The sequence below is a fragment of the Protomyctophum parallelum genome (assembly GCF_964188405.1).
Source record: "Protomyctophum parallelum genome assembly, chromosome: 12".
Lineage (NCBI taxonomy): Eukaryota > Metazoa > Chordata > Actinopteri > Myctophiformes > Myctophidae > Protomyctophum > Protomyctophum parallelum.
The window spans coordinates 35,793,265-35,816,187 of NC_139712.1; the positions used below are offsets into that span (position 1 = coordinate 35,793,265).

At 43.9% G+C, this 22,923-nt stretch overlaps 1 protein-coding gene across 1 annotated transcript; it reads right to left on the minus strand.

Moving 5' to 3' along the window:
• Nucleotides 1-431: 431 nt before the first annotated feature.
• On the minus strand, nt 432-21,974 carry arhgap28 (Rho GTPase activating protein 28; the record flags this gene model as incomplete). The annotated part of the gene is made up of 12 exons (XM_083777762.1): nt 432-523; nt 612-649; nt 2,194-2,336; nt 2,744-2,857; nt 3,699-3,941; nt 7,974-8,056; nt 8,623-8,782; nt 9,201-9,278; nt 9,492-9,583; nt 16,362-16,440; nt 16,703-16,914; nt 21,875-21,974. The coding sequence occupies 12 exons, from the start codon at nt 21,972-21,974 to the stop codon at nt 432-434; spliced, it is 1,434 nt and encodes a 477-aa protein (XP_083633888.1).
• Nucleotides 21,975-22,923: the final 949 nt, after the last annotated feature.

Below are 22,923 nucleotides of genomic sequence, written 5' to 3' on the forward strand. Positions count from 1 at the left end.
ACCAACCTGCACCGATGTGCAGGTTGGTGCCTTGCATGGTTTCCTCTGTCATCGGTGTCTATGTAAAGCGCCCTGGATAAAGGTGCTATATAAATGCACCATTTATTTACCATTTATCGACAAACCCACAGAGGAGAAAAATCCACAAGAAGTCACTGACTTTTATATTACGATTTAATATTACAAACGTGTGTGTGTGTGTGTGTGTATATATATATATATATATATACATATATATATATATATATATATATATATATATATATATACATATATATATATATATATATATATGTATATATATATATATATATATATATACACACATATACGTGCAAATGTGCATTCATGTGTGTGTGTGCATGCATGCGTGCGTGCATGCGTGCGTGTGTGTGTGCACGTGCGTGCGCGTGTGTGCGTGCATGTGTGTGTTAGGTGTTAGGTGGTTTGAGGATCCAGCTGCAGGTTGGATTAACACGATAAACCTCCAACAACACAGTGTTTTCATGGAGACGCCTCTCACCTGACAGACAGACAGACAGACTAGTTAGTGAATCAAACAAATGTTACAGAGCTGTTACATTTGTGTGTGCGTGCGTGCATGTACGTACCAATATTTCCTCCTACTTCAAATAAACACTGGTCACCTCTGCAGACAGACAGACAGACAGACAGTAACACAGCGTTCATGATGTCATAATCTAATAATGTCTCACTCCATCAATCTGGAACGAACAAATCCACTGTTTGACTCTTGTCTTCATAGTCTAAAGGCTCATACATAGTCTGTATTTACGGTGGTTAGGTGACCACCGAACTACAACATGACGTCACGAGCCACGGTGAAGAGCAAACCACCACCACCGCTCCAGCCCATCTCTCTGTTTTTACTCACCACCGCTCAATGTTATTTCAGCTCCGGTGGTCACCTCATCACCGAAAATCCAGACTTTGAATAGGCCTTTAGGGCTCCATCTTATGCCATGCCGACTCCTATATTTGCGGGTGGAGGTGTGTCTGTAGGCGTGTTGATGCGCTTTCCCTATATTTGCTATCTTATGCACACAGGTGTAGGACAATGGAAAGTGCCTCTTCAAACCACCCATAATGCAAATTCTGTTTGATAAAAGAATGCACTCCTAGACGGTGAGACCTGAGTTGGAGCTGCCTCGGCTTGAATCATGTTGCACAACATTCACAGCTCAGAGGTCTCGTTCTGTCTTAATTCTCCACAAATCTCTGTGATTGGAATTTTACTATAATGAGCAGTGTCAATTCCTTGTGCTTATTGTGTTTAATTGTCTAGTCAAAGAAGTTATTAGATTTGCACGAGTGAGGCTGTGTTGGAGCTACTGGACACAAAACAACCCTGCCTCTGTATCAAATATAAATAGGCTATATTTCAAGGCAGCAACGTGTGTCGCTCTTCCATGGCCATGGGCCATAGTGTAAATCACTGTGCATAATGTTAAATGGATAATGGATCTCTTAAAGGCAATGGCAGGTATCACAGTGATTGGTTTAATCATTGTAACGCCCAAACCACACCTATGCATAATGTAAGGGGTAATGGAGGTGTTCTAGGGACTTAGGCTGTGGCACAAGATAACACATTTTACGGGGCCACACCTCTCACACAATACTAAATCCCCAAATTAAGGAAAAAGGGCCCCTGCCGCAAGATGGAGCCCGTAGTGTACTTCATGTGTGTATAGAGGGTATGTGCGTTATGTGGGAACCCCTACTGAATGGCAAAAAACTGAAAAGTTAAACTCACTTTGCCGCTTAATTTGCCATTGACTTCACACCTCTATAGTAATATATAGGGATGCACGATTAATCAGTCACCACACTTTATCGGCAATATCATCGAATAGCATCGAATTGGTATTGAATTGATATCAATTGATCGTTTTTTGTTAATAATGTTAAGTAAAGATATTTCAATTAAGTTGTTTGATCTAAGATGATTGTACATCAATATTCAGTAGGCCTATAAGGTACTAAGAATGCCCTTTTTTGAGGGGTGCTAGCCCCATTTTGTTTTAGGGCACTGAATGACAACGTAAGACGTCATCTTGCTGGTAGAAATACATCTTGAAATAATTGTATTTCATTTTTCACGTTTCATGACCACGGCCTCTACAGTGGGCACGTGTGCGTGCGTGCGTGCGTGCGTGCGTGCATACTAACTTGTCGCCAAAGTGAGACGTGACGTCTCTCACTCTGGTGTGTGTGTCCAGTTGCATCGCCATGGACACCTTAGTGTGGAACGGAGCATGAACCCTGATGACCCCTTCACACAACACTGACACCCCTTCACACAACACTGACACCTACACACACACACACGCACGCACACACCATCATAACCTTTATTTCAGCTCAAAGTACAGTTGAGGGGCAGGCCCTCATTTGGTCAATATTTAACAAGGTTAAAAAAATGCAATTGATTGATTGATTGGCTGACTGACTGACTGACTGACTGACTGACCGACTGACTGACTGACTGACTGACTGACTGACTGACTGACTGACTGACTGACTGACTGACGGACTGACGGGCTGACTGACGGGCTGACTGACTGACTGACTGACTGACGGACTGACTGACGGACTGACTGACTGACTGACTGACGGACTGACGGGCTGACTGACGGGCTGACTGACTGGCTGGCTGACTGACTGACTGACTGACTGACTGACTGACTGACAAGCAGACAGGACGTAAGGTGTGTCTCACCTCGTTCTTGTGGTTCTTGCGTCCTAGAACTCTCCGTTTGGTTTTCTCTGCCACCGTTTCCTGTTTCCTGTGGGAGTTCATCCTCCTCAGCTGAGACAGCAGGAAGCAGGGCACCTATACACACAGGAAGTGAGAAAATCTTTATTGGTCATGGAGAGAAATTCAGGTGTCACACCAATCACACATGTAGTGTGCGTGCGTGCGTGCACATGCGTGTGTATTGTGTGGTGCATGTGTTTGGTCTGACGTAATAATAGTCCTACAGTCTTTTCTACGTCCGAGCATAGACATGGTAACGCCCTGCCTGCCTCTGATTGGCCTACCGACACTGCCGGCCTTACCAGAGTTTCCTCCGAGGTGGAAGATACATGCTGGTTACTCCGTGGTGGGAAATAAATAAATAATAGTACGGTATAATACAAGATAATGACACGCGGCACGCGCAACAGTAACTTTTATTTTTGTAGAAGAGGCAAACTAATATTGTTTATACCGTTGGCCTGTTTATTTGTATACATGTGTAAACTTGTAACATAATTGTACTGTAAAAAGGTCTCTTTTCCCTTGATCTTTATCTTTTTTAGTATAATAGTATTAGTTTACTATAATTAGATGAATACACGATAATCAACACTAACACTTTATTCAATCAAAGCAAACGGCACAAACAATATTAGTTTGCCTCTTCTACAAAAATTAAAGTTACAAATTGCTGTCGTGTGTTGCCATTCTGTTGTACTGTATTATTTCCCACCACGGAGTACCCTTGCATCTCAGAGGATAGGCAAGACGGACAGTGTCGGTAGGCCAATCAGAGGCCGGCGTGGCGTTACCATGTCTATGCTCGGACGTAGAATAGATATACGCCTGCCACGCATGTCGGACTATTGTAGTATGTCTAGCCAACGTGTGTGTGTGTGTGTGTGTGTGTTAGCATGCCTGCGTGCATGCATACCATAAACAGAACATCCTGGTACTTGATCATCATTTTGACCAGCTGGGCGGAGTCGGCCATCATGGCGAGCTCCTCCTCCTCCTGCCGGCGCCTGGCAGCGACCACACCCATCCACCTCCTCCCGTTGCCGTGGCGACGGCACGTGTGGAAGAGGTTGGGGGCGATCACCATGGCAACGTTCCACAGAGACATCCTGTTGTAGCGCTCGTGATTCACCACCTGTCTGAGGAACTGTAACAGCACCTGGAGAGAGAGAGAGAGAGAGAGAGAGAGAGAGAGAGACGATCTAAATGGAGAACTGTAACAACACCTAGAGACAGACAGACAAGCAGGCACTAACTAGACAGACAGACAGACAGACAGACAGACAATTGCATGACATTGTAACATTGTATGTGTTGTAACATTGAAACCTTTACAGTATTGAGGGTCCCAGATATTTAAAATGGTATCAAATGGATGTCTGTGGTCTAATAATGCATATCACAGTGGGGTTGAAAATCACTGCTATATATGTGAAACCTATGGCATACAGTATATGCCACATATTCTTTTTCAAATCTGGCTATTATGTATCAATGTGGGGGTCGTTGACATGAAAAGGTTTGAGAACCAGTGTTCTAGAAGGCTAGACTCCTACAGGGCCATGACGTAAAAAAGAAGACTACAAATACGCAAGTAGCCTAAATACTATCACATAGACCAGAGCCAAGCAAAGCGCCAAAATAGAAGTTGCAAGAGTCTCTAAAAAATATTAGGTCTGTGGGAGTGCTGCTTCAACCAGCTTGCCCTGTTGTGTGTCACCATTGTTTCCCGTAATTTGTTTCTGTAACTTGTTCCTGTCCTTGACATCCCATGCTGTCGATAGGAAGGTTGCCAGTTCCCGCCTGATGTCCTGAGAGAGCCTGGATTCTCCTCAGACCATACTGAACAACTGTTAGCTTGCATAACGTCTTCAGACTAGGACTTAAGTCTAAGATGTGCAGGTCATCTTTGTTATCTCCAAAGAGGATGATACGATCTCCCACCATGCAACAGTACATCCTTGAACACAGACCTCCCTCATTCGGCTGCACCAAATTCCAGGAGAAGGTCTCTGGATTTAACTTCCACAGATCGCTGAACGTCTTGCCCAGACAAAGGTTTTTGCCGCCGAATATGTACAGCTCTCCGTTGTACGCAAAGGCTGAATGACGCACGCGGCCTCCTAGAGGATGCTGCGCAGAAGGAATTTTCATCCAGAGGTTGGTCAGCGTGTCAAACACTCTGATGCTGTTGTACGGGTCCCTGTAAGTGTCCCCTCGGCCTCCAAACACAAACATCTTCTTCCCGATGAAGGTGGCAGAGTGACATTCCGAAATGGATGCTGGGGTTCCTCCGGTTTTAACTAAAGACCAGCCCACTGTGCTGCTGTCCAACTTGTAGAGGTCTTTAGTGCATCCGGTCCTGCTCCACCCTCCATACACATACATGGCCTTCCTGAAGACACATGCCGAGTGGCCCCACCTCGCCTCCGGAACAGTCCCAGAAATCTTGGGCTTGAACCATCCGTGGGTGCCGACATCAAACGCATAGAGCGTGTTGCAGTACTGCCTCGGCTCGCCCTTACACCCTCCCCAGATGTAGATTATATTCTCTATCAGCACAGCTGTGTGGCCCCAGCGCCTGGAAGGAACCTCTGGGAGACGTGCTATTGTTCGGTTGGTCACCGGGAGCAGCTTCGTCCAGCGCAAATAGACCATGTTGAAGACATGCACATCAATCTGATCCTTGTTGTACAACCAGTAGCCTCCGAATGTGTACACCCTGTGTCCTGCTGCTACAGCCACATGGTCAACCCCCTCTGGTCCACCTCTCTCTTTGATCACCATCCAACGTAACATCTCTCTCTCTGGAGTGATTTGTCTGGTTGATTCCGATAATGAACGGGACTTTTTCTCGGACCCGTCTGGTCTGCGACTATCTGTCGGTGACTAACTTCTTAGAGGAACGAGTGGCATTCGGCCACACAACAAGGAGAAATAACAATCTATCTTCCTCTGTCTCTCCGTCCGTCTGTCCTTTCTGTTCCGTCTCGCCAGCTCGCACTCTCTATGTCTATCTCCTATCTGTGCCTTTGTCTCTTGCGTCTTTCCAGTAGTGTGCTATGTAATCTTCATGTAATCAGACGACCTATGTAACCTGTGTATGTCACCTTACCTGCAGTATGTATCTGTATGTAATCACCCTACCTACCTATATGTAACCTGTGAATGTACATAATCTCCCTAGTATGTAATCTGCATGTAATCACCCTGTTTATGTATCCTGTGTATGTATCCTGCAGCTTATATAGGGTGTACAGAGCTGCTGGACAACACAAACCGTTGCCATGCTGTCGCCAAACTTTGACCCTTAAGCTGACGGGTTGATGTGACGTCACTTTAGTGTCGTGTTTCCCAAACAGTTTATCGGGAAACCCGTTTTTGAGGGGTGCTAGCCTCTCCTATGTCCAGCTTCGAGGGGTTGTGTAAACACAAACATTGTGCTAACACAAACATTGAATGCCATTGACAATGAATGGCCAGCTTTGAGTGTTTGTGTGAATACAAAGATTGTGCAAACACAAACATTGAAGAGAAGATGAAGGTGAGAGACAATTGTGATGGGCTGGAATGAGATGATGTATGATGATGTATGATGATAAGAGCGTCCCTCACTTCACATGGGTGTGATTTTGTTAATTCTATTCAGATTTCCTGGAGTTCCTCTGCTAAACACTACTTTTCAGTAGAGAGCATCACAGTCCCGCCCCTTTTCAAGACGACGCCAGGCCCAGGAAATAATTCCCAATGCATTTTTCCCATAGACATTTCAAAAAGACCTTTTATGGTGTAGACGCGGTAGTTGGTCTCCACCACGATGAAGCCTGTGTTTCAATGCATTTTTCCCATAGACATTTCAAAAAGACCTTTTATGGTGTAGACGCGGTAGTTGGTCTCCACCACGATGAAGCCTGTGTTTCAATGCATTTGTCCCATAGACATTTCAAAAAGACCTTTTATGGTGTAGACGCGGTAGTTGGTCTCCACCACGATGAAGCCTGTGTTTCAATGCATTTTTCCCATAGACATTTCAAAATGACCTTTTATGGCGTAGACGCGGTAGTTGGTCTCCACCACGATGAAGCCTGTGTTTCAATGCATTTTTCCCATAGACATTTCAAAAAGACCTTTTATGGCGTAGACGCGGTAGTTGGTCTCCACCACGATGAAGCCTGTGTTTCAATGCATTTGTCCCATAGACATTTCAAAAAGACCTTTTATGGCGTAGACGTGGTAGTTGGTCTCCACCACGATGAAGCCTGTGTTTCAATGCATTTGTCCCATAGACATTTCAAAAAGACCTTTTATGGCGTAGACGCGGTAGTTGGTCTCCACCACGATGAAGCCTGTGTTTCAATGCATTTGTCCCATAGACATTTCAAAAAGACCTTTTATGGCGTAGACGCGGTAGTTGGTCTCCACCACGATGAAGCCTGTGTTTCAATGCATTTTTCCCATAGACATTTCAAAAAGACCTTTTATGGTGTAGACGCGGTAGTTGGTCTCCACCACGATGAAGCCTGTGTTTCAATGCATTTTTCCCATAGACATTTCAAAATGACCTTTTATGGTGTAGACGCGGTAGTTGGTCTCCACCACGATGAAGCCTGTGTTTCAATGCATTTTTCCCATAGACATTTCAAAAAGACCTTTTATGGCGTAGACGCGGTAGTTGGTCTCCACCACGATGAAGCCTGTGTTTCAATGCATTTGTCCCATAGACATTTCAAAAAGACCTTTTATGGCGTAGACGCGGTAGTTGGTCTCCACCACGATGAAGCCTGTGTTTCAATGCATTTGTCCCATAGACATTTCAAAAAGACCTTTTATGGCGTAGACGCGGTAGTTGGTCTCCACCACGATGAAGCCTGTGTTTCCGGTGCCGCCGCGTCGAGGTACGGCAGCGTTGTGAACTCATGTGATGATGTCATGACAACATTGCATGTGTGAAGCATGACCAAATGCTTCACTTTTCTGCAAATGTTACGAAAAGCAGCTTCAACTTTGCAGGCAAAACATTCTCGGGCCGAGAGCAATAGTGTGCTGCCTACTAGGGTTGTGCGGTTTTACGGTTACAGTGGGTCAGGGAACCCATTTTTATATGTGGCACGCGAGTAAATATATATCAAGAGTGTCCCCAACAGTACAACAAAGTGCGTGCGTGCGTGCGTGCGTGCATTCGTGTGCGTACCTTAAGTGTGTCTCTGTGGGCTTCAGGTAGTAACATGGTCAACAACTGGAGAGCTTGAATCTGATGGACGGAACAAGACAGACCTGTACGCACACACAGACACACACACACACACACACACACAACATATTCATTCCTCCTGCACACACATGTGTGTGTTGTATACTATACTGACTCACCTACCCGTGAGGAGCCCCCACCGGGAGGACATAGAGCCTTTGTCCTACACTACTCCGCCTGCCCCACACTCCCTGCTGACAGGTGGCGCCCCAACGCGTTTAGGAGTATACCTGCAGTGACAAATATCACCCTCCCCCAAACACGGGACAACTGTGTTCGAACCCACAACCTCCGCGGCGGTGGGCATGTATGCACGCTTAAACACTGCGCCACCCAAGTGCCCTTCATTGGATATCCTTGGCCTCGAACGTGGCACAATATAGAGGGTAGTGTAAGAACTCCACTGAAATAAATGGGGTCCAAAATAACTTACTCAGAGGTTGTAAATTAAATAGTTGCCTATACTGTATATATCCTTCACCCTAAACCTCACGACCAAACTCAGTGTGTAAATATGAAAACGTTTCACAAATAGTGACTTAAATGAGTGCGTGCGTGCGTGCGTGCGTGCTTGCGTGCGTGCGTGCACCTGGTACGGCGGCGTAAGCAGGGAGGTAGCGGGAGGTGAGGAGAGGAAGAGGAAGTTCCCTGATGAAGAGTTTGAGGAGTCCCGCCGCGTCCGCCTGTCTCACCTCCTCCCAGTTAACCTCGTACACCCACGCACACGTGTCTATCTGCTCCCGAAGAGCCTGCGGTATGACACGAGCACACACACACACACACACACACACACACACACACACACACTATACTTGAGAAGACATAATATTCTCTTTTCTCTCAGATAGTACAATAGTGCAGTGGTTAATTTATACACTCTCAGAGTTAAAATAACTTTGATTTTACACATTGGGGTCCCAGAGATAGAAATGCCATTACATGGGGGACCGTAGCCTAATTCAAACCTAGGGCCCTTGAAATTAAACGGGTTGAGAATCCTATGGGGGTCCTTGGCGTATATTTTCTAATGGGGGTCCGCAGGCCAATGAGTGTCAATTTGGGGGTCCTTGACATGATAAAGTTTGAGAACCACTGCACTATAGTACTATCTGAGAGAGAGAGAATATTATGTCTTCTCAAGTATAGTAGTAATAATAGGAATGGTACCTTCAGTCTGGCTGCTGAACCTGGAACTCTGAGAATCCCTTCAGTCTTTAACCCTCTCTGTTCCAGTAGGGACAGGAGCTACACACACACACACACACACACACACACACACACACACACACACACACACACACACACACACACACACACTTGTTGATTGCCTATTTGTGTTGGTGTAGAGGTGGTGAAAGCGTGCACCAAGTACTACAGAGGCAGCTCACGTCCAATGTACTGTATTCAGTGTAGTGTAGAGGGTTTAAAATAGGTTGTTAACGTTCTTATTGTTGTTACCTTGGTGAGGAACAGAGGGACCTTGACACCAGGATGAGACTTCCTGTCAGTCTCCAACAGAACAGAGAGAGGCACTCCAAACACACCTTTATCTAAAGAGACAGACAGACAGACAGACAGCATGTCACCAGGGCCAATTCATCCATTGGGCCAGTGGGGCCGTGGCCCAGGGCCAGGGGCCCTTGGCTCTCAGGGGCCCTTCAAGGAAACTGGATCACGCAGAACTGGGTTTGAGGCCCTGAAATTGGCCATTGATTTAGTTAAATTTAGGTCAAAAAGATGATAAAAACACAAACAAACACAAAAATGTCGCGTGCTCGCGCGCTATGGGGCCCCCAAAAACATTACCGGCCCAGGGGGCCTCGTGGGGATTAATCCGTCCCTGCATGTCACTGATGTGATCTGACCGATAAGTATGCAGTACTGTATGCACACATGATGCCGTTTTAGTTGTATACCACTAGTAGTATTAGTATAGTATTACTAATACTATGGCTTAGTAGCCGACATAGCCTTCCTCTGACTCTGATACGTGGTGTTTGATGTAGTACTATTAGTTTGAAGTCGTTGTTCAGGCGGTTCTCTGGATCAGTGGCTTTCAACCATCTTCACATCAAGAACCATTATTTATTCATCATTTGAGCCACAGACCACCGTTTGATAACATTTAGCCTCTCAGACCCAAAACTAAAGAATATTTTGTTGAGAGACAACAGGCAGGGGTGGCCTTAGGGATCTGGCAGCCCGTTTCAAGAGCAAATATGAGGCCCCCATAAACGTCTTGCTTGTGCATCGCCCACTCGTTTGAAAGTGTCTGTGGCATATATTGAAATAGTTTTGACTGTTCAATATCGCGCACAGCCAATATACTCTTGACAATTATGCAGCAACAACAACAACTTTCCTCATCCGGTCATCCCTTCACAATAAAGTGTATCCCCTTTACCTCCCAATGCTGCACATTTTAACAGGGAATAGGTGTAACTTAACAGCTTATAGCGAGCAAGGCAGCGAGTGAGCGAGTGACATGGTGGGGGGCCTGAAGCCCTCTAGAGGGGGCAATTCTTCTTGTAAATTAAGTAGCCTAATGCAGGTGTTTAACAATAATTTAACTCCTGACTGAAAACCAAATGGACCCGTAAGGCTCAAGAGTTAAAGATCTAACAGGGATCCATTTGGTTACCAACTCTCCATCATTTAGCTGGGGCCCGCACCTGCTGGAACGGGTTCAACTCCAAATCAAATGGGTTCAGATCTGAGCCAAGTCTCCTGAGGAGGCACGTCTGATGCATGTCCTGGACGGGGTATCCGGATGTAAAACAAAATCCTTGCAGTTGCAATGAATTAATTAATTAATCAATGAATCAATTAATAATACCATTACATTATGAATGAAGCAATGATCATCATTAATGGTTAATTCATAATGCATTTTTGCAAACCGTTTTTTTATGTGGAAAATAACTGAACTACACACACATTTATAACCACTGGTGTAAAGTAACAAAATATATTTTCTCAAGTACTGTACTAGTCTGTACTTAAGTTACAATTTTAAGGTATTTTAGTGGAGGCCTATTTCCAATTTTCAATACTTTTACTTCTACTCCACTACATGTCGGATTAAAATATTGTAATTTTACTCCACTATATTTATTTGTCAACATACTAGTTACTTTTTTAGATTTAGATTTGTATTACTAATACTTCTCATAAAAATGCTTCCATGGCACAATATGAACCACAGAGTAAGAAGGCGACATCTAGTGGCTGAATGCTGTCTAGCAGCAGCTTTACGGTGTTGAATAAAATGTCCGTGTTTCATAATGTTGGTAACTTTAGTCTTAGTATTATTATTATAAGTTGTCCATAAACCTATGTTGAATTTTAAATGTTTTAAAGAGTTTTAAACCTAACCATGTTACTTTATTATAATGTTTATCTCTTCAACCAATCATCCAGTTATACTGGATGTGACCGGAGGACATTGAACACATTACCCAGCATGCTATGCGTGCAGTATTTAAAAATATATAAGTTTTTTTTTAATTAACAATCTTATGTATTATTTCTACACGTGTTTGAGTGACAGCACAGATAAAGTGCTATAAATAACAATAGCCTAACAATAATAATAATAATGTGATTGTAAAATAATTATGTAAAATTAATCAGCAGCACCGTGACTTAGTGCGGTGTTGCAGTGAGTGACTACGTCCAGCAGGGAGCATGCTTCTTCAGTACACTCTTGTTTCTCTTCAGATCGTATAAATCTTTCGCCTTTTACTAAAGATTTCCGTGGAGAGGAACATTATGAGTATCAACTAATTTTTTGATGCCCTGCCTCACGGCGGGGCTTCCTACACTGTTAATGCAAAACCCTTTACCGACAACTAACGACAACTAACCCTTTCCATTTCAAGGCCAACTGTTTATTCAGCATTTCAGCCACGGACCACCATTTGATCAGACATTTATAGTCTCTCAGACCCAAAACGAAAGAATATTTGGTTATGGTTGCAATTTATTAGATCTCCCGCGACTACATAGCCGCTGTGCCACTTAAGAATGACTTTAAATATGAATCCTTAGGAGGATTCTAAAAATGACTTCCTAAAGCCTTGTTTATACTTCACTGTGCAACGGTCCTATGCTGGAAAATAGCAGATATGCAAACTCACAGCACATCTCATTCAAGACACTGAACTTGCAGATCTGCCATTTTTGCCATCCAAATGCATTATATGGTTAAATGGGCCCTAAGAGAAGAAAAAGTGCCCTTCTGGGCACAGGTCTCCACCAGGAGGATAGGAGAGTGTGTGGTGTTTGGCAAAATGTTTAGGAGTATTATTTAAACATGTTTGTGTGTGACTGTGTGTGTGTGTGTGTGTGTGTGTGTGTGTGTGTGTGTGTGTGTGTGTGCGTGCGTGTGTGTAGTGTGTGTGTGTGTGTGTGTGTGTGTGTGTGTGTGTGTGTGTGTGTGTGTGTGTGTGTGTGTGTGTGTGTGTGTGTGTGCGACGCAACTTGGCCTGTTGTAGCGCCACCATGAGGCTGATTTGAACTGTCAAGTGGCTAGTGGGATTAGGCAGCATGCACGGCTTGGGAAGCCGGATATGCAGGCTTGGGAAGCCGTGGATATGCACGGCTTGGGTATAGGTAACTGGCAGGTTAAGTGCTCTGGAAATATCCTCTTTAATTAAACTGCGGGTGCTACTCCCATCTAATAGGCCAAATGGTAGCTGTCTGCAGTAATACTGTACTATTGTCAGAGTTGCTTGCTACAATAATACTAACTGCATCTGCAACACTGTATGTCAGGGTTCCCCAATTAATTTTCCTCAAGGGCCATATTTTGACTAGCGTACCAGGCTGGGGGCCGAGTCTGCACGCGCGAGGTCGAGGTCTTGCCCTGAAAATTCATTTTCAGGGCAAGACCCCATTTGAAAAGGATGCCCAGTTTGACATGCATAGGCTACTGACCCCCATTTAATGCCATTTATATCTGGGACACGCTCTGTGGGCCGCAAATGGCCCGCGGGCCGCCTATTGGGGAACCCTGCTGTATGTGGTCAGCCTGTCCGTCGTTGCCATGGTCGGCGCGTCTATCATGCGCTGTATATTGACTGACTGTTTGATTGCAAACTGTTTTGTGGTGTCTGGCTGCGCCCGCACTCTTCACAGTGAATGCCCTGCGTTCTATACGCGCGACATGCCTGCCTACCAGACATACAAAACACCTGCCTTGTTTCCTCAGTGTTTCTCTTCTTAGTTCAACAGTCAGTTCAGTACAGTTCTTGGATTTGTGATTACCATTACAGAATAATGCATTTTGAATCATCTCTGAAACTCGCAGCATGGAATGCAGCTGTCGAGACAGCGCCGCCGCTGTAGGTTTTCCTTTTTTCCGTTCTTTTCTCCCAGTTGCGCTCTGAGCGCTCTCTTGATTCTCTCTCTGGGGGTCATGCGTTCCTTGCGTATAGATTGGCCGTTCTCTCACGGCTCTCCACTTCTTTTTGTACAAATTACATTAGTTTTTTTACACTGAACGTATTGTTCTTTCCATCACCATCCTCATCACCGCCAGTTTGACCCACACCGGTATCATTTTCATGAGAATTGGGCACAATACGTTTCCGTATACATGTCGGATACAACTCCCATTGAATCTAAGCTTCTTACTTGTATCTGAATGTCATCATACAGTTTGCGTAATGCAATCACATCTGTGACCCTTTTAACTGGAGTCAGATTTAACAGTTTGTTCATGTGGGCATTAATTATTAGATCTTTGCGCCCAAACAACTGGTAAGCATTATAATGGCATTGTCATAATTCTGGTCTGATAAAGCCAATCCCGTGACTACATAGCCGCTGTGCCACTTAAAGGTATATTCAGTGATTTCACTTAATTCAAATATCACTTATTTTTTTGTTTTGTTGTGATAATCCTCCCTACTATAGAGTGTGCTGGCCATATAAGGAGTTCCTCCCTGTCCCCAGTTAACCCCTGGGGTCAAAAAACCTTAGGTTTCGTTTTTGACTCTATCCTGATTGGACGAAAGGCTGGGTCCCACAGCCAAAAACGAAACCTAAGGTTTTTTGAGTGAAATCACTGAATATACCTTTAAATATGAATTTCTTCCTCAGCCTATAGTGGGAATAGGCATGCACGGCTTAGGAAGCCGTGGATATGCCTCAAGTCCATGGACCACTGGTTGAAAACCACTGCTCTGACTCACTCACTCACTCACTCACTCACTCACTCTGTATTCCCAAATCTCAAGTTGTGCTATTGTACAGTATATCGTTGTCAATTGTATAGCACTAGTAGTATTATTTTTAAATAACCGATACTAGTGGTACATACCTCTGGTTCTGTGTATGCGTGGTATTCGAGGTATTTGCAGTACTTGGTGTATTCCCAGGTTATGGTACATTGTTGTCAGTTCAATGAAGGAGATGAAGGCCAGTGCTCTCATGTCTGCTGGTGACAGATCTGCTACCGCTGTCACCCCCTGCTGGGCGATCACTGCACTGCACTGCACAGTGCACACAGACAACACACGCATAGCATGCATGAAAACCGTTGTAAAAAGAAACTAGGTTGCTTACATTTCATGAGCTTTCATTAGTCAGGTTTCACCTGACAAAAAACACACATTTATGGAATGATTCTGAAAGATTATTAAAAAAAATGTTGTTTAACTTTTGGATTCTTCTCGTAGAGTCCAACTTTACATAATTATAAGAATTATATAAAAAAAAACTTTGATCAAGGGTTGTTCGTGGTGTATGTTGCGTGTTGTTCTATGTCAAAATGAAAAGGTGGGCCACAATGGAAACAAGGCTTTTTTGTGTGTAGTCCGCATTTTTCTAATTGATGACATGATTTTTGAGGGCCCAGCTTTGTCTGTGTACCCCATAGCGATGATTTGATTGGCTGAGCACCCAATAGCGATGATTTGATTGGCTGAGCAAAGTACGTAGGATAAAACGTGAGGATAAAAAGTGAGGACAGAAAATGTAGGACGACACAAGTGATTAGCGTTGAGGAATATCTATCTATCTATCTATGTATCTATCTATGTATCTATCTATCTATCTATCTATCTATCTATCTATCTATCTATCTATCTATCTATCTATCTATCTATCTATCTATCTATCTATCTATCTATCTATCTATCTATCTATCTAATTGGAAAAGGTTATACTGTATAACATTGTGTGAATATAATGACAGGGTCACACTCACAGGCAGGTCAGGGTTATTGTCTCCATTGACACAGTGACAGTCCACGCAGGCCCCGCCCCTCATTTGTTCGGACACACCCTCAGAGTACGGCGTGTCACGCAGTAGCCAATGAGAACACTCCAATTGGACGACGCTCGTGGATGAGTGTGTGTCCGATGGAGAGTGTGTGTGTGTAGGAGAGTGCGTGTGTTTTGTAGAGTGCGTGTCTGTTGTAGGAGAGTCCATGTGTTTTGTAGAGTGCGTGTCTGTTGTAGGAGAGTCCATGTGTTTTGTAGAGTGCGTGTCTGTTGTAGGAGAGTCCATGTGTTTTGTAGAGTGCGTGTCTGTTGTAGGAGAGTCCATGTGTTTTGTAGAGTGTGTGTCCGTTGTAGGAGAGTCCATGTGCACTTCAGGTATCTGATCCTGAATGGGTGAGAAACTTGGGAAAGTCGGACGCCCTGGAAGTGCGCACACACACGCGCGCACGAACACACACACACACACACACACGCGCGCGCGCACACACACACACACACACACACACACACACACACACACAATGACAGATTAATGCACGGATCAATGCCAATGTCAACGGATGTGCCAGGCGTGCGCAGGGCCTTCATGGAGCAAACGGGGACCCTGGCTTTGCTACCTGAAAATCTATGTTCCAGTAGTCAGTTAGTTATTTGATAAGATCTACTTCCAATCTCCAGTAGGTAGATTTCAAATGAAATATATAGAGATAAAGAAAAAGGCTGCACACTCATAGCCACGGGCTATGAGTGTCGGGCGAATGCTCTCAAGTGAGGGCATGCTTCTGCTTTTGCCAAGGAATGTATATGAAAGGATGTAGGAGTATGAGGTCAGCCAGTTGCTCTCCCCAGGTTGGCGGAGGGAGTGTAGAGCCCAGGATTACAGTAGATAATTGACACTGGGTGAAAAAATGGGTTACAAAATCGTGGGAAAAAAATTGTAAAGAGAAAGGAAGGGACGTGAGTCACGTGACTGGAGGCCGCTCATGTCCATAAAACTCCATGGGCACACATTTGCCCTCAGTGCGTGACAGGGTGTACCTTTCTATGTCTATGGGGAGGCAGGCAGGCAGGCAGGCAGGCAGGCAGGCAGGCAGGTACCTCTGTGTTTATGGATGGTCTTGGTAGACTTATGGTAGCGTTTTGGTTTGGAGGGGGGAGTGGGGCTCTCATCACTGCTCTGTCAGTGAAATAAACGAAAAGACAATAGTCAACAAAACAGTGAACAGTACAGTTAGTAAAATCAAACGTTATGCTAAAAGGATAAGTATCCAGATGATCCTACTGCCAAGCTCAATTGTATTTTGAGCTCAGCCATGGAGTCATATCTTTAATGACTAGGTCATTCCACGTTTTGGTCGCAGCCAGGATAGTGAGTTTGAGCCGAATTTTGGGGTGAACAAGATCATTGCTGTGCTTGAACAGTCCAAACAAAAGCGTACCGTATTGAACAGATCTTGGACGTGTGTGATCGGCTGTCTGTTCTTCTTCCTCATGGTGTGGTTGTACTCGTGCAGCTTCTTCCTCACCGTGGCGGCCTGTTGCCGCGACAACGTGGACAGCAGGGCCTCCGTTGGCCCCTCCCCCGACGACGATCCTGCCAGGAGGGAGGAGAGTCCCGCCTCCACCAGCCACGCCTCTTCTAGCTCCGGCTCTGGATGGGGAAAACGGGCGCATGTGTTTGGTCCTTAAACCAGAAGCCTAACCTCACAGGGAAGCCACAGTTTAGTTTTAACCTGCAACGGGTTAGTTTTAACTTGCCATGCATGTCGGGAGTGATGGGTTAGGTTTAACCTGCCACGGGTTAGTTTGAACCTACAACGCATGTCGGGAGCCACGGGTGAGTTTTAACCCGGCCACAGGTTAGTTGTTTCCCGGGGGAAAACAGGAAGTAAACAGTGAATGTAGAAACACAGTGCTCTGATGGCATGTGGTTCTGCTCATGGTCAATATCGGGTCGTGGAGCTGTTCTTATGTAGCCTGGAATCCAGACCGATTAACTTCGTTCAGCTGACCTGTTTTTAGAGGGGCGCCAGCCCCTCCAACGTCTGGCTTTCGGAATCGGAATTGTGGCAGCCCAGTCTATGGACTTTTTAAATGTTTGTTCAGAGCACTTTAAACATGTCAGTGTCAGCCAAGTCTATGGACTTTTATTAGTTCGTTTAGAGCACTTTTAAACAAACATTACCAGCATTCGCCCCTCACTGTTTGAAACGCTGAGGAAGGCCTGCGTGCCGAAACGTGTTTCTAGGTGGACTGCTGCTGCATGTGTTTTCATGAAATAAAGAAACTCAAGCGTTATACAAGAGAGTGTGGATATTCCCTTTTTCAATTGATCTTCAAGAATCTGCACCCATCAGCTACAGAGACTATCAACTTGACTCCCTGAGTAGAGCGCACCTTCACCTATAACGGTTTTGTTGCCCCTCACTTCACAAAAGTGTGATTTTGTTCACATCTCTTCTCACTCATGGCTGTCCATTTGAGCCTGATTTCCAAACGTCAGCTGTTCTATCTAGACACAATTTCTACATTGGAAGGCTCTGTCCTGCACAGCCCACACAGACAAATCAAAAGGGAGCTTCCAAAGAATGAGAAGCAAAAAAAGGGAAAAAAGAGAAGAATGGAGCATATATATATAATGGATATAATTGCAGATAATGATCAGTTTGACTATCCAAGCAATCTTATTTTTTCTTTTAACTTGTTAAAAGGTTTACTTGTGACCTATAAACACAGGTCCGCCACCCAACCTATAGGCCACAGTCCTCTTGGTACACACTCATTCTTGAGATGAGGGACAAAAGTGGAAAAAACATGTCCCACACATAAGAGCCTTATTATTGTTAAAAATAAATTAATTTAATAAAAATAAAAGCACTTGCAAAGTTAAATGTAATACAGTTGTGTATTATTATGCCATTAATTTCATTATAATTGTTTTCATATGCCATCTGAATTAGTTAAAAGCAGGCACTGTACCCAAAAACGCCTGTATTTAGCCTGTCCCCAGCAAGTGGTCATAATTTCAAACTGCTAAAAAAGTGTCTAATACTGTCACAATCACATAAATATACATACTAAATTAAAGTAGATTGTCAACAACATAGCAAACAATATACACAATAATTTTAATTTATATTTTCCATTAGATATATACATATCAAATGTGTGTCCCACGTCTCCCGTCAACTCCGTCAGGTTTTTTAAAAGTCTTAAATTAATCAGAAAATATTGTCGACAGATTTAGCCTGAAGACTCCTTTTCCAAGTCCCGTTTGTATTTGTTGCAACTGTGGAGCACCTGGTCTGAAAAGCATTCAATTGTTTGATATTTTAAACAAACAATGTTGATATCAGGGTGGTCACAGCTTTTACATGTCAACTCCGTCAGGACATTATTATGATCTTTGTTAAGAATTCCAAAATAATGTTTATTATAAAAGTTTAGGGTTAGGTTTAGCTAACAAATGAAGCAAAAACAAAATGGCTACATTGTACTACAGAGGGTTAAGATGAAAACAAATGACATTTTGTCAACTCCGTCAGACGTCAACTCCGTCAGGTTTTGTGTCTGACGGAGTTGACATGTATCTGACGGAGTTGACAAAAGTGTTCCTAAAACAATAAAATTATAGTTTTTGAATAATGGGACGTATTCTAATTTGGCACACAGTTAGAGCATGCCTTAAGGAACATTTTTGGCTATAGGGCCATCACAGATTTGTCTCGTGGTGACCATGGCAGCCGTTTTCCAAAATTGCCGCCACCTGATGTTATTTTACAATAACTCAAGTTCTACACCACCTAGGATCTTGATTCTGGTGACTAAGACTACATTTTCAAGGATGAGGGATACATTGGTACTATTTAGATTTGTCCTGTGACCATGGCAGCCATTGTTTTTCAAAATGGCCGCCACCTGCTGTTATTTTACAATAACTCAAGTTTTAGACCACATAGGATCTTGATTCTGCCGACTAATAATACATTTTAAAAGATGAGGAATACAGTGGTACTATTTAGATTTGTCCTGTGACCATGGCAGCCATTGTTTTTCAAAGTGACCACCAACCTGCTGTTATTTTACCAATAACTCAAGTTTTAGACCACCAAGGATCTTGATTCTGGCGACTAATCATTACATTTTCAAGGATGAACTTTCTCTGGGAGGGGTCAGGGCTTATTTCAGGTGCAGGTTGAGTTGCTACTGACAGGACATTAAAAGGAGGTGGGCTTTCTGGCCTTTGACTTGTCTCTTTCAGGTACAGACGCACAGTTTGACTTCACTGGCCACTGCAGTGTGGCGTTGTATCTTGGTGGCCTCCTGCCAGTGTTTCTCCATCCTTCTCATGAGCTCTGTGTTCTGGGGCTCTGTTATAGTCAACTTACATTGTCTTGGCTGGAGATTGCTTTCCTGCAGGGTCCAGCCCAGTCTTGTGCAGATGGCTACTGGCCCACCTGGATGCCCCAACCTCACTTGTTTGGTTGGTGTGATTAGGTGGGGTGGTCTTCCCCAATCAGGATGAAGGGTTTGACCCTTTCAAACGGCAGTCTGGCCAAGTGTCTGTATTTAGTTGTGAGGCTAGATACAGGATACGATTGCTCACCCAGCCCCAGGTGACTTGAGGTGAAGGCTCCTTTGATTTGGTAACATTGCTTTGGTTGACATGCTGGGGACACAGAACGACACTGATGCCTTCAGTGTCTGCACATCCTGCCTGATAGTCCTGAAGGCAGATCTTCTGTCTTCAGTCTTTCGCTCACTGTTCACTGCTCACTGTTCACCTCAAGCAGGTCTTCAAGGTGTTTGCCTTTGCACAGGCTATATGGCTAGGACTCATGCTTCAACCACTCAGAGAACTCCAACAGGGTGTTGGTTGCTCCTGGGCCGCAGAGCATTGTGCGGCAGAATTCAGCTCTCATCCCTGGTGGCAGCTTGTTGAGGAGTCGTGCAACATGTGAGCCGCATCTAAGTTCTGTGTCTCCCTCTGGGCCTAGGGTAGACACTTGCTATTTTCCGTAACACTAATTGGTGGGGCTGTCCAAACTTGTTGTTTAGGTGTCAATCGGGTCTCTGTTTGTGAAGTCGGGTCTAGGTGGTCTAGAAGATGAGTTATTTAGTCAGGGGATATTAATACAATCTGGTAATAAATTCCTTATCAAGAATTTTCTTCACCAATGTGTTTGGAAGGGTGTCTACTAACATATCCCACATTGCTTTATATTCAACCACCCTAGGGGACCTTTTGACAGCTGCTGAAAGTTGGGGTACCATCAACAACCTATATAAGGCAAAATGTTCATTATGCTTTAAGTAGCATGTGACATGTCAAACTAGGGAGTTTTCATGATTCTGAATGCATTCCAAGCATTAGCTATGCACGAAGAACACTCCTTGGGCTGAAAACGGCCATAGCCATCATCACAAAATGAGGTCAGCACATTTGGGCAAGTGGATATATGGCCGAATTTAGCCCAAGGGGTTTGACCCCTAGTTTGGCCATAGACTCCCTAGTTTTGCCATAGCCACTTGGTATGGTACCCAACTTTCAGCAGCTGTCAAAAATGCCTCTAGGGTGGTTCAATAGAAACCAATGTGGGATATGTTAGTATACACCTTTACAAACACATTGGTGAAAAAATTCTTGGTAAGAAATGTATTCACAGATTTGACATTATTCTGATAATAGGCCTATTCCCTGACTAAATTGGTAAAATAATAGCAGGTCCACCATTTTTTTAAATGGCTGCCATTGTCACGGGATAAATCTAAATAGATAAAACTGTATTCCTCCTCATTGAAAATGTAGGATTAGTCATCAGAATCAAGATCCTAGGTGGTGTAGAACTTGAGTTATTGTAAGATAACAGCAGGTGGCTGCCATTTTGAAAATGGCTGCCATGGTCACAGGGCCAATATAAATAGTACCACTGTATTCCTCATCCTTGAAAATGTGGGATTAGTCACCAGAATCAAGATCCTAGGTGATCTAGAACCTAAATCAGTTAAACTTGTCAACTCCGTCAGATGTTCGTCAACTCCGTCAGATGTTCGTCCCGTGATGTTTTTGTTAATTTCCAAAGAAATAGAAAATGTGATGTTAAATATTTTGTGCATATGTATTGAAACACCAACTGAAATGATACGTAATGATGATTTTTTTTTTTTTTTACATGGTTTTCATGTTATAATATTGAAAATAGAGGTTGAAATGACGGATTTGAGAAATTGGATATTTCATAATAGTGTGATATTGGAAAAAAACAATATTAAAATAATTGTATTACTTAACTTGATTACTGAAAGCCATTATAAGACAACTGAGGACTTTATATTATTGTTGAAATTATCAAATTCAATTAAAAGGTATTTTAGTGTGTCTGACGGAGTTGACATGAATCGGGTATTAAGTGCATAAATGTCCCATTTTAGAAAGAAATGTTATGCGAAAAACCTGTTCCTTCTCAATATTGGTAGTTGAGACCTGTGTCTACAAATACATCCATTTGATTTGAATGTATCTTAAAAAAAAAAAAAATCCAGTTTGAAAAAAGTTTTGTCCCTTATCTCAAGAATGGGTGTACAGTGAGGTGTTGTATAGAGTATGGTACCATCCACGTGACTCGTGTCTTCCTCGTCTTCATCATGCTCTTCGTCTTCCTGCTCCTCTTCTTCATCAATGCTCCTCACCTCGTTCCACAGCGTTTCCATGGCAGCATGGCGGCGCTCAACGCTCACATCAAGTGACATCATCCTGGAGACATCAGAAAGACAGGATCTGACAGGATCAAGACCTGATGTTAATTTCCACTGAGCCCACTCCACGTCCTGCTCCATTGGAGAGTCAGAAGTACACAGCGGAAAGTAGCCAACTTTTACTTTACTTTAGTATTACGCCAATATTTCAATACTTGATACTTCCACTTCATTACATTTCTGAGGAAGATATTGTACTTTTTATTCCATTGTAATTATTTGAAAACTTAAGTAAAAGTTACAGATTTAGTTTAATGACAAAACACATTAACCAATGGTTGTACTGGTCAGCTCCCAGTACAACAGTATAGAAGACTGGTTGTACTGGTCAGCTCCCAGTACAACAGCTAGCTGGTTGTACTGGTCAGCTCCCAGTACAACAGTATAGCTGGTTGTACTGATCAGGCGGTCAGCTCCCAGTACAACAGTGTTATACTGTACAGTGTACTGGTCAGCCGCCAGTACAACCACAGACTTGGGGGCCGTTCACACCTAAGAGACAGCTGTCTCCTCTGTGTCTCCTGTCTCTTCTGTGTCGTAAGCTTACAATTCATTTCCAATGGGAGTCACATGGTTTGACGAGACAACCTTGTTCCATGGGGAGGAGAAGGGCAGAATAGAGCCAAGGAAGCAAGCTTGTCTCGTCAGACGGGCATCGATAAACAGAGACGTTGTCGCCTGGATCAACCACAGGTCTGCTCCAAGGCCTCATTCAGGCCCAAGTCTCCTCATGAGGGGCGCGACAATGCAAGCGTATAGTCACGGGCGTGTGTACGAAATGAGCACACATATGCGTCAATTTCACAGAACAAGCGCTCACGTACTGCTTGCGTTGTCGTCCCTCGACTTCTCTCCTCGACTTGTGCAGAAAAAGAACACAGGTATCATTGAAAATGAATTACTA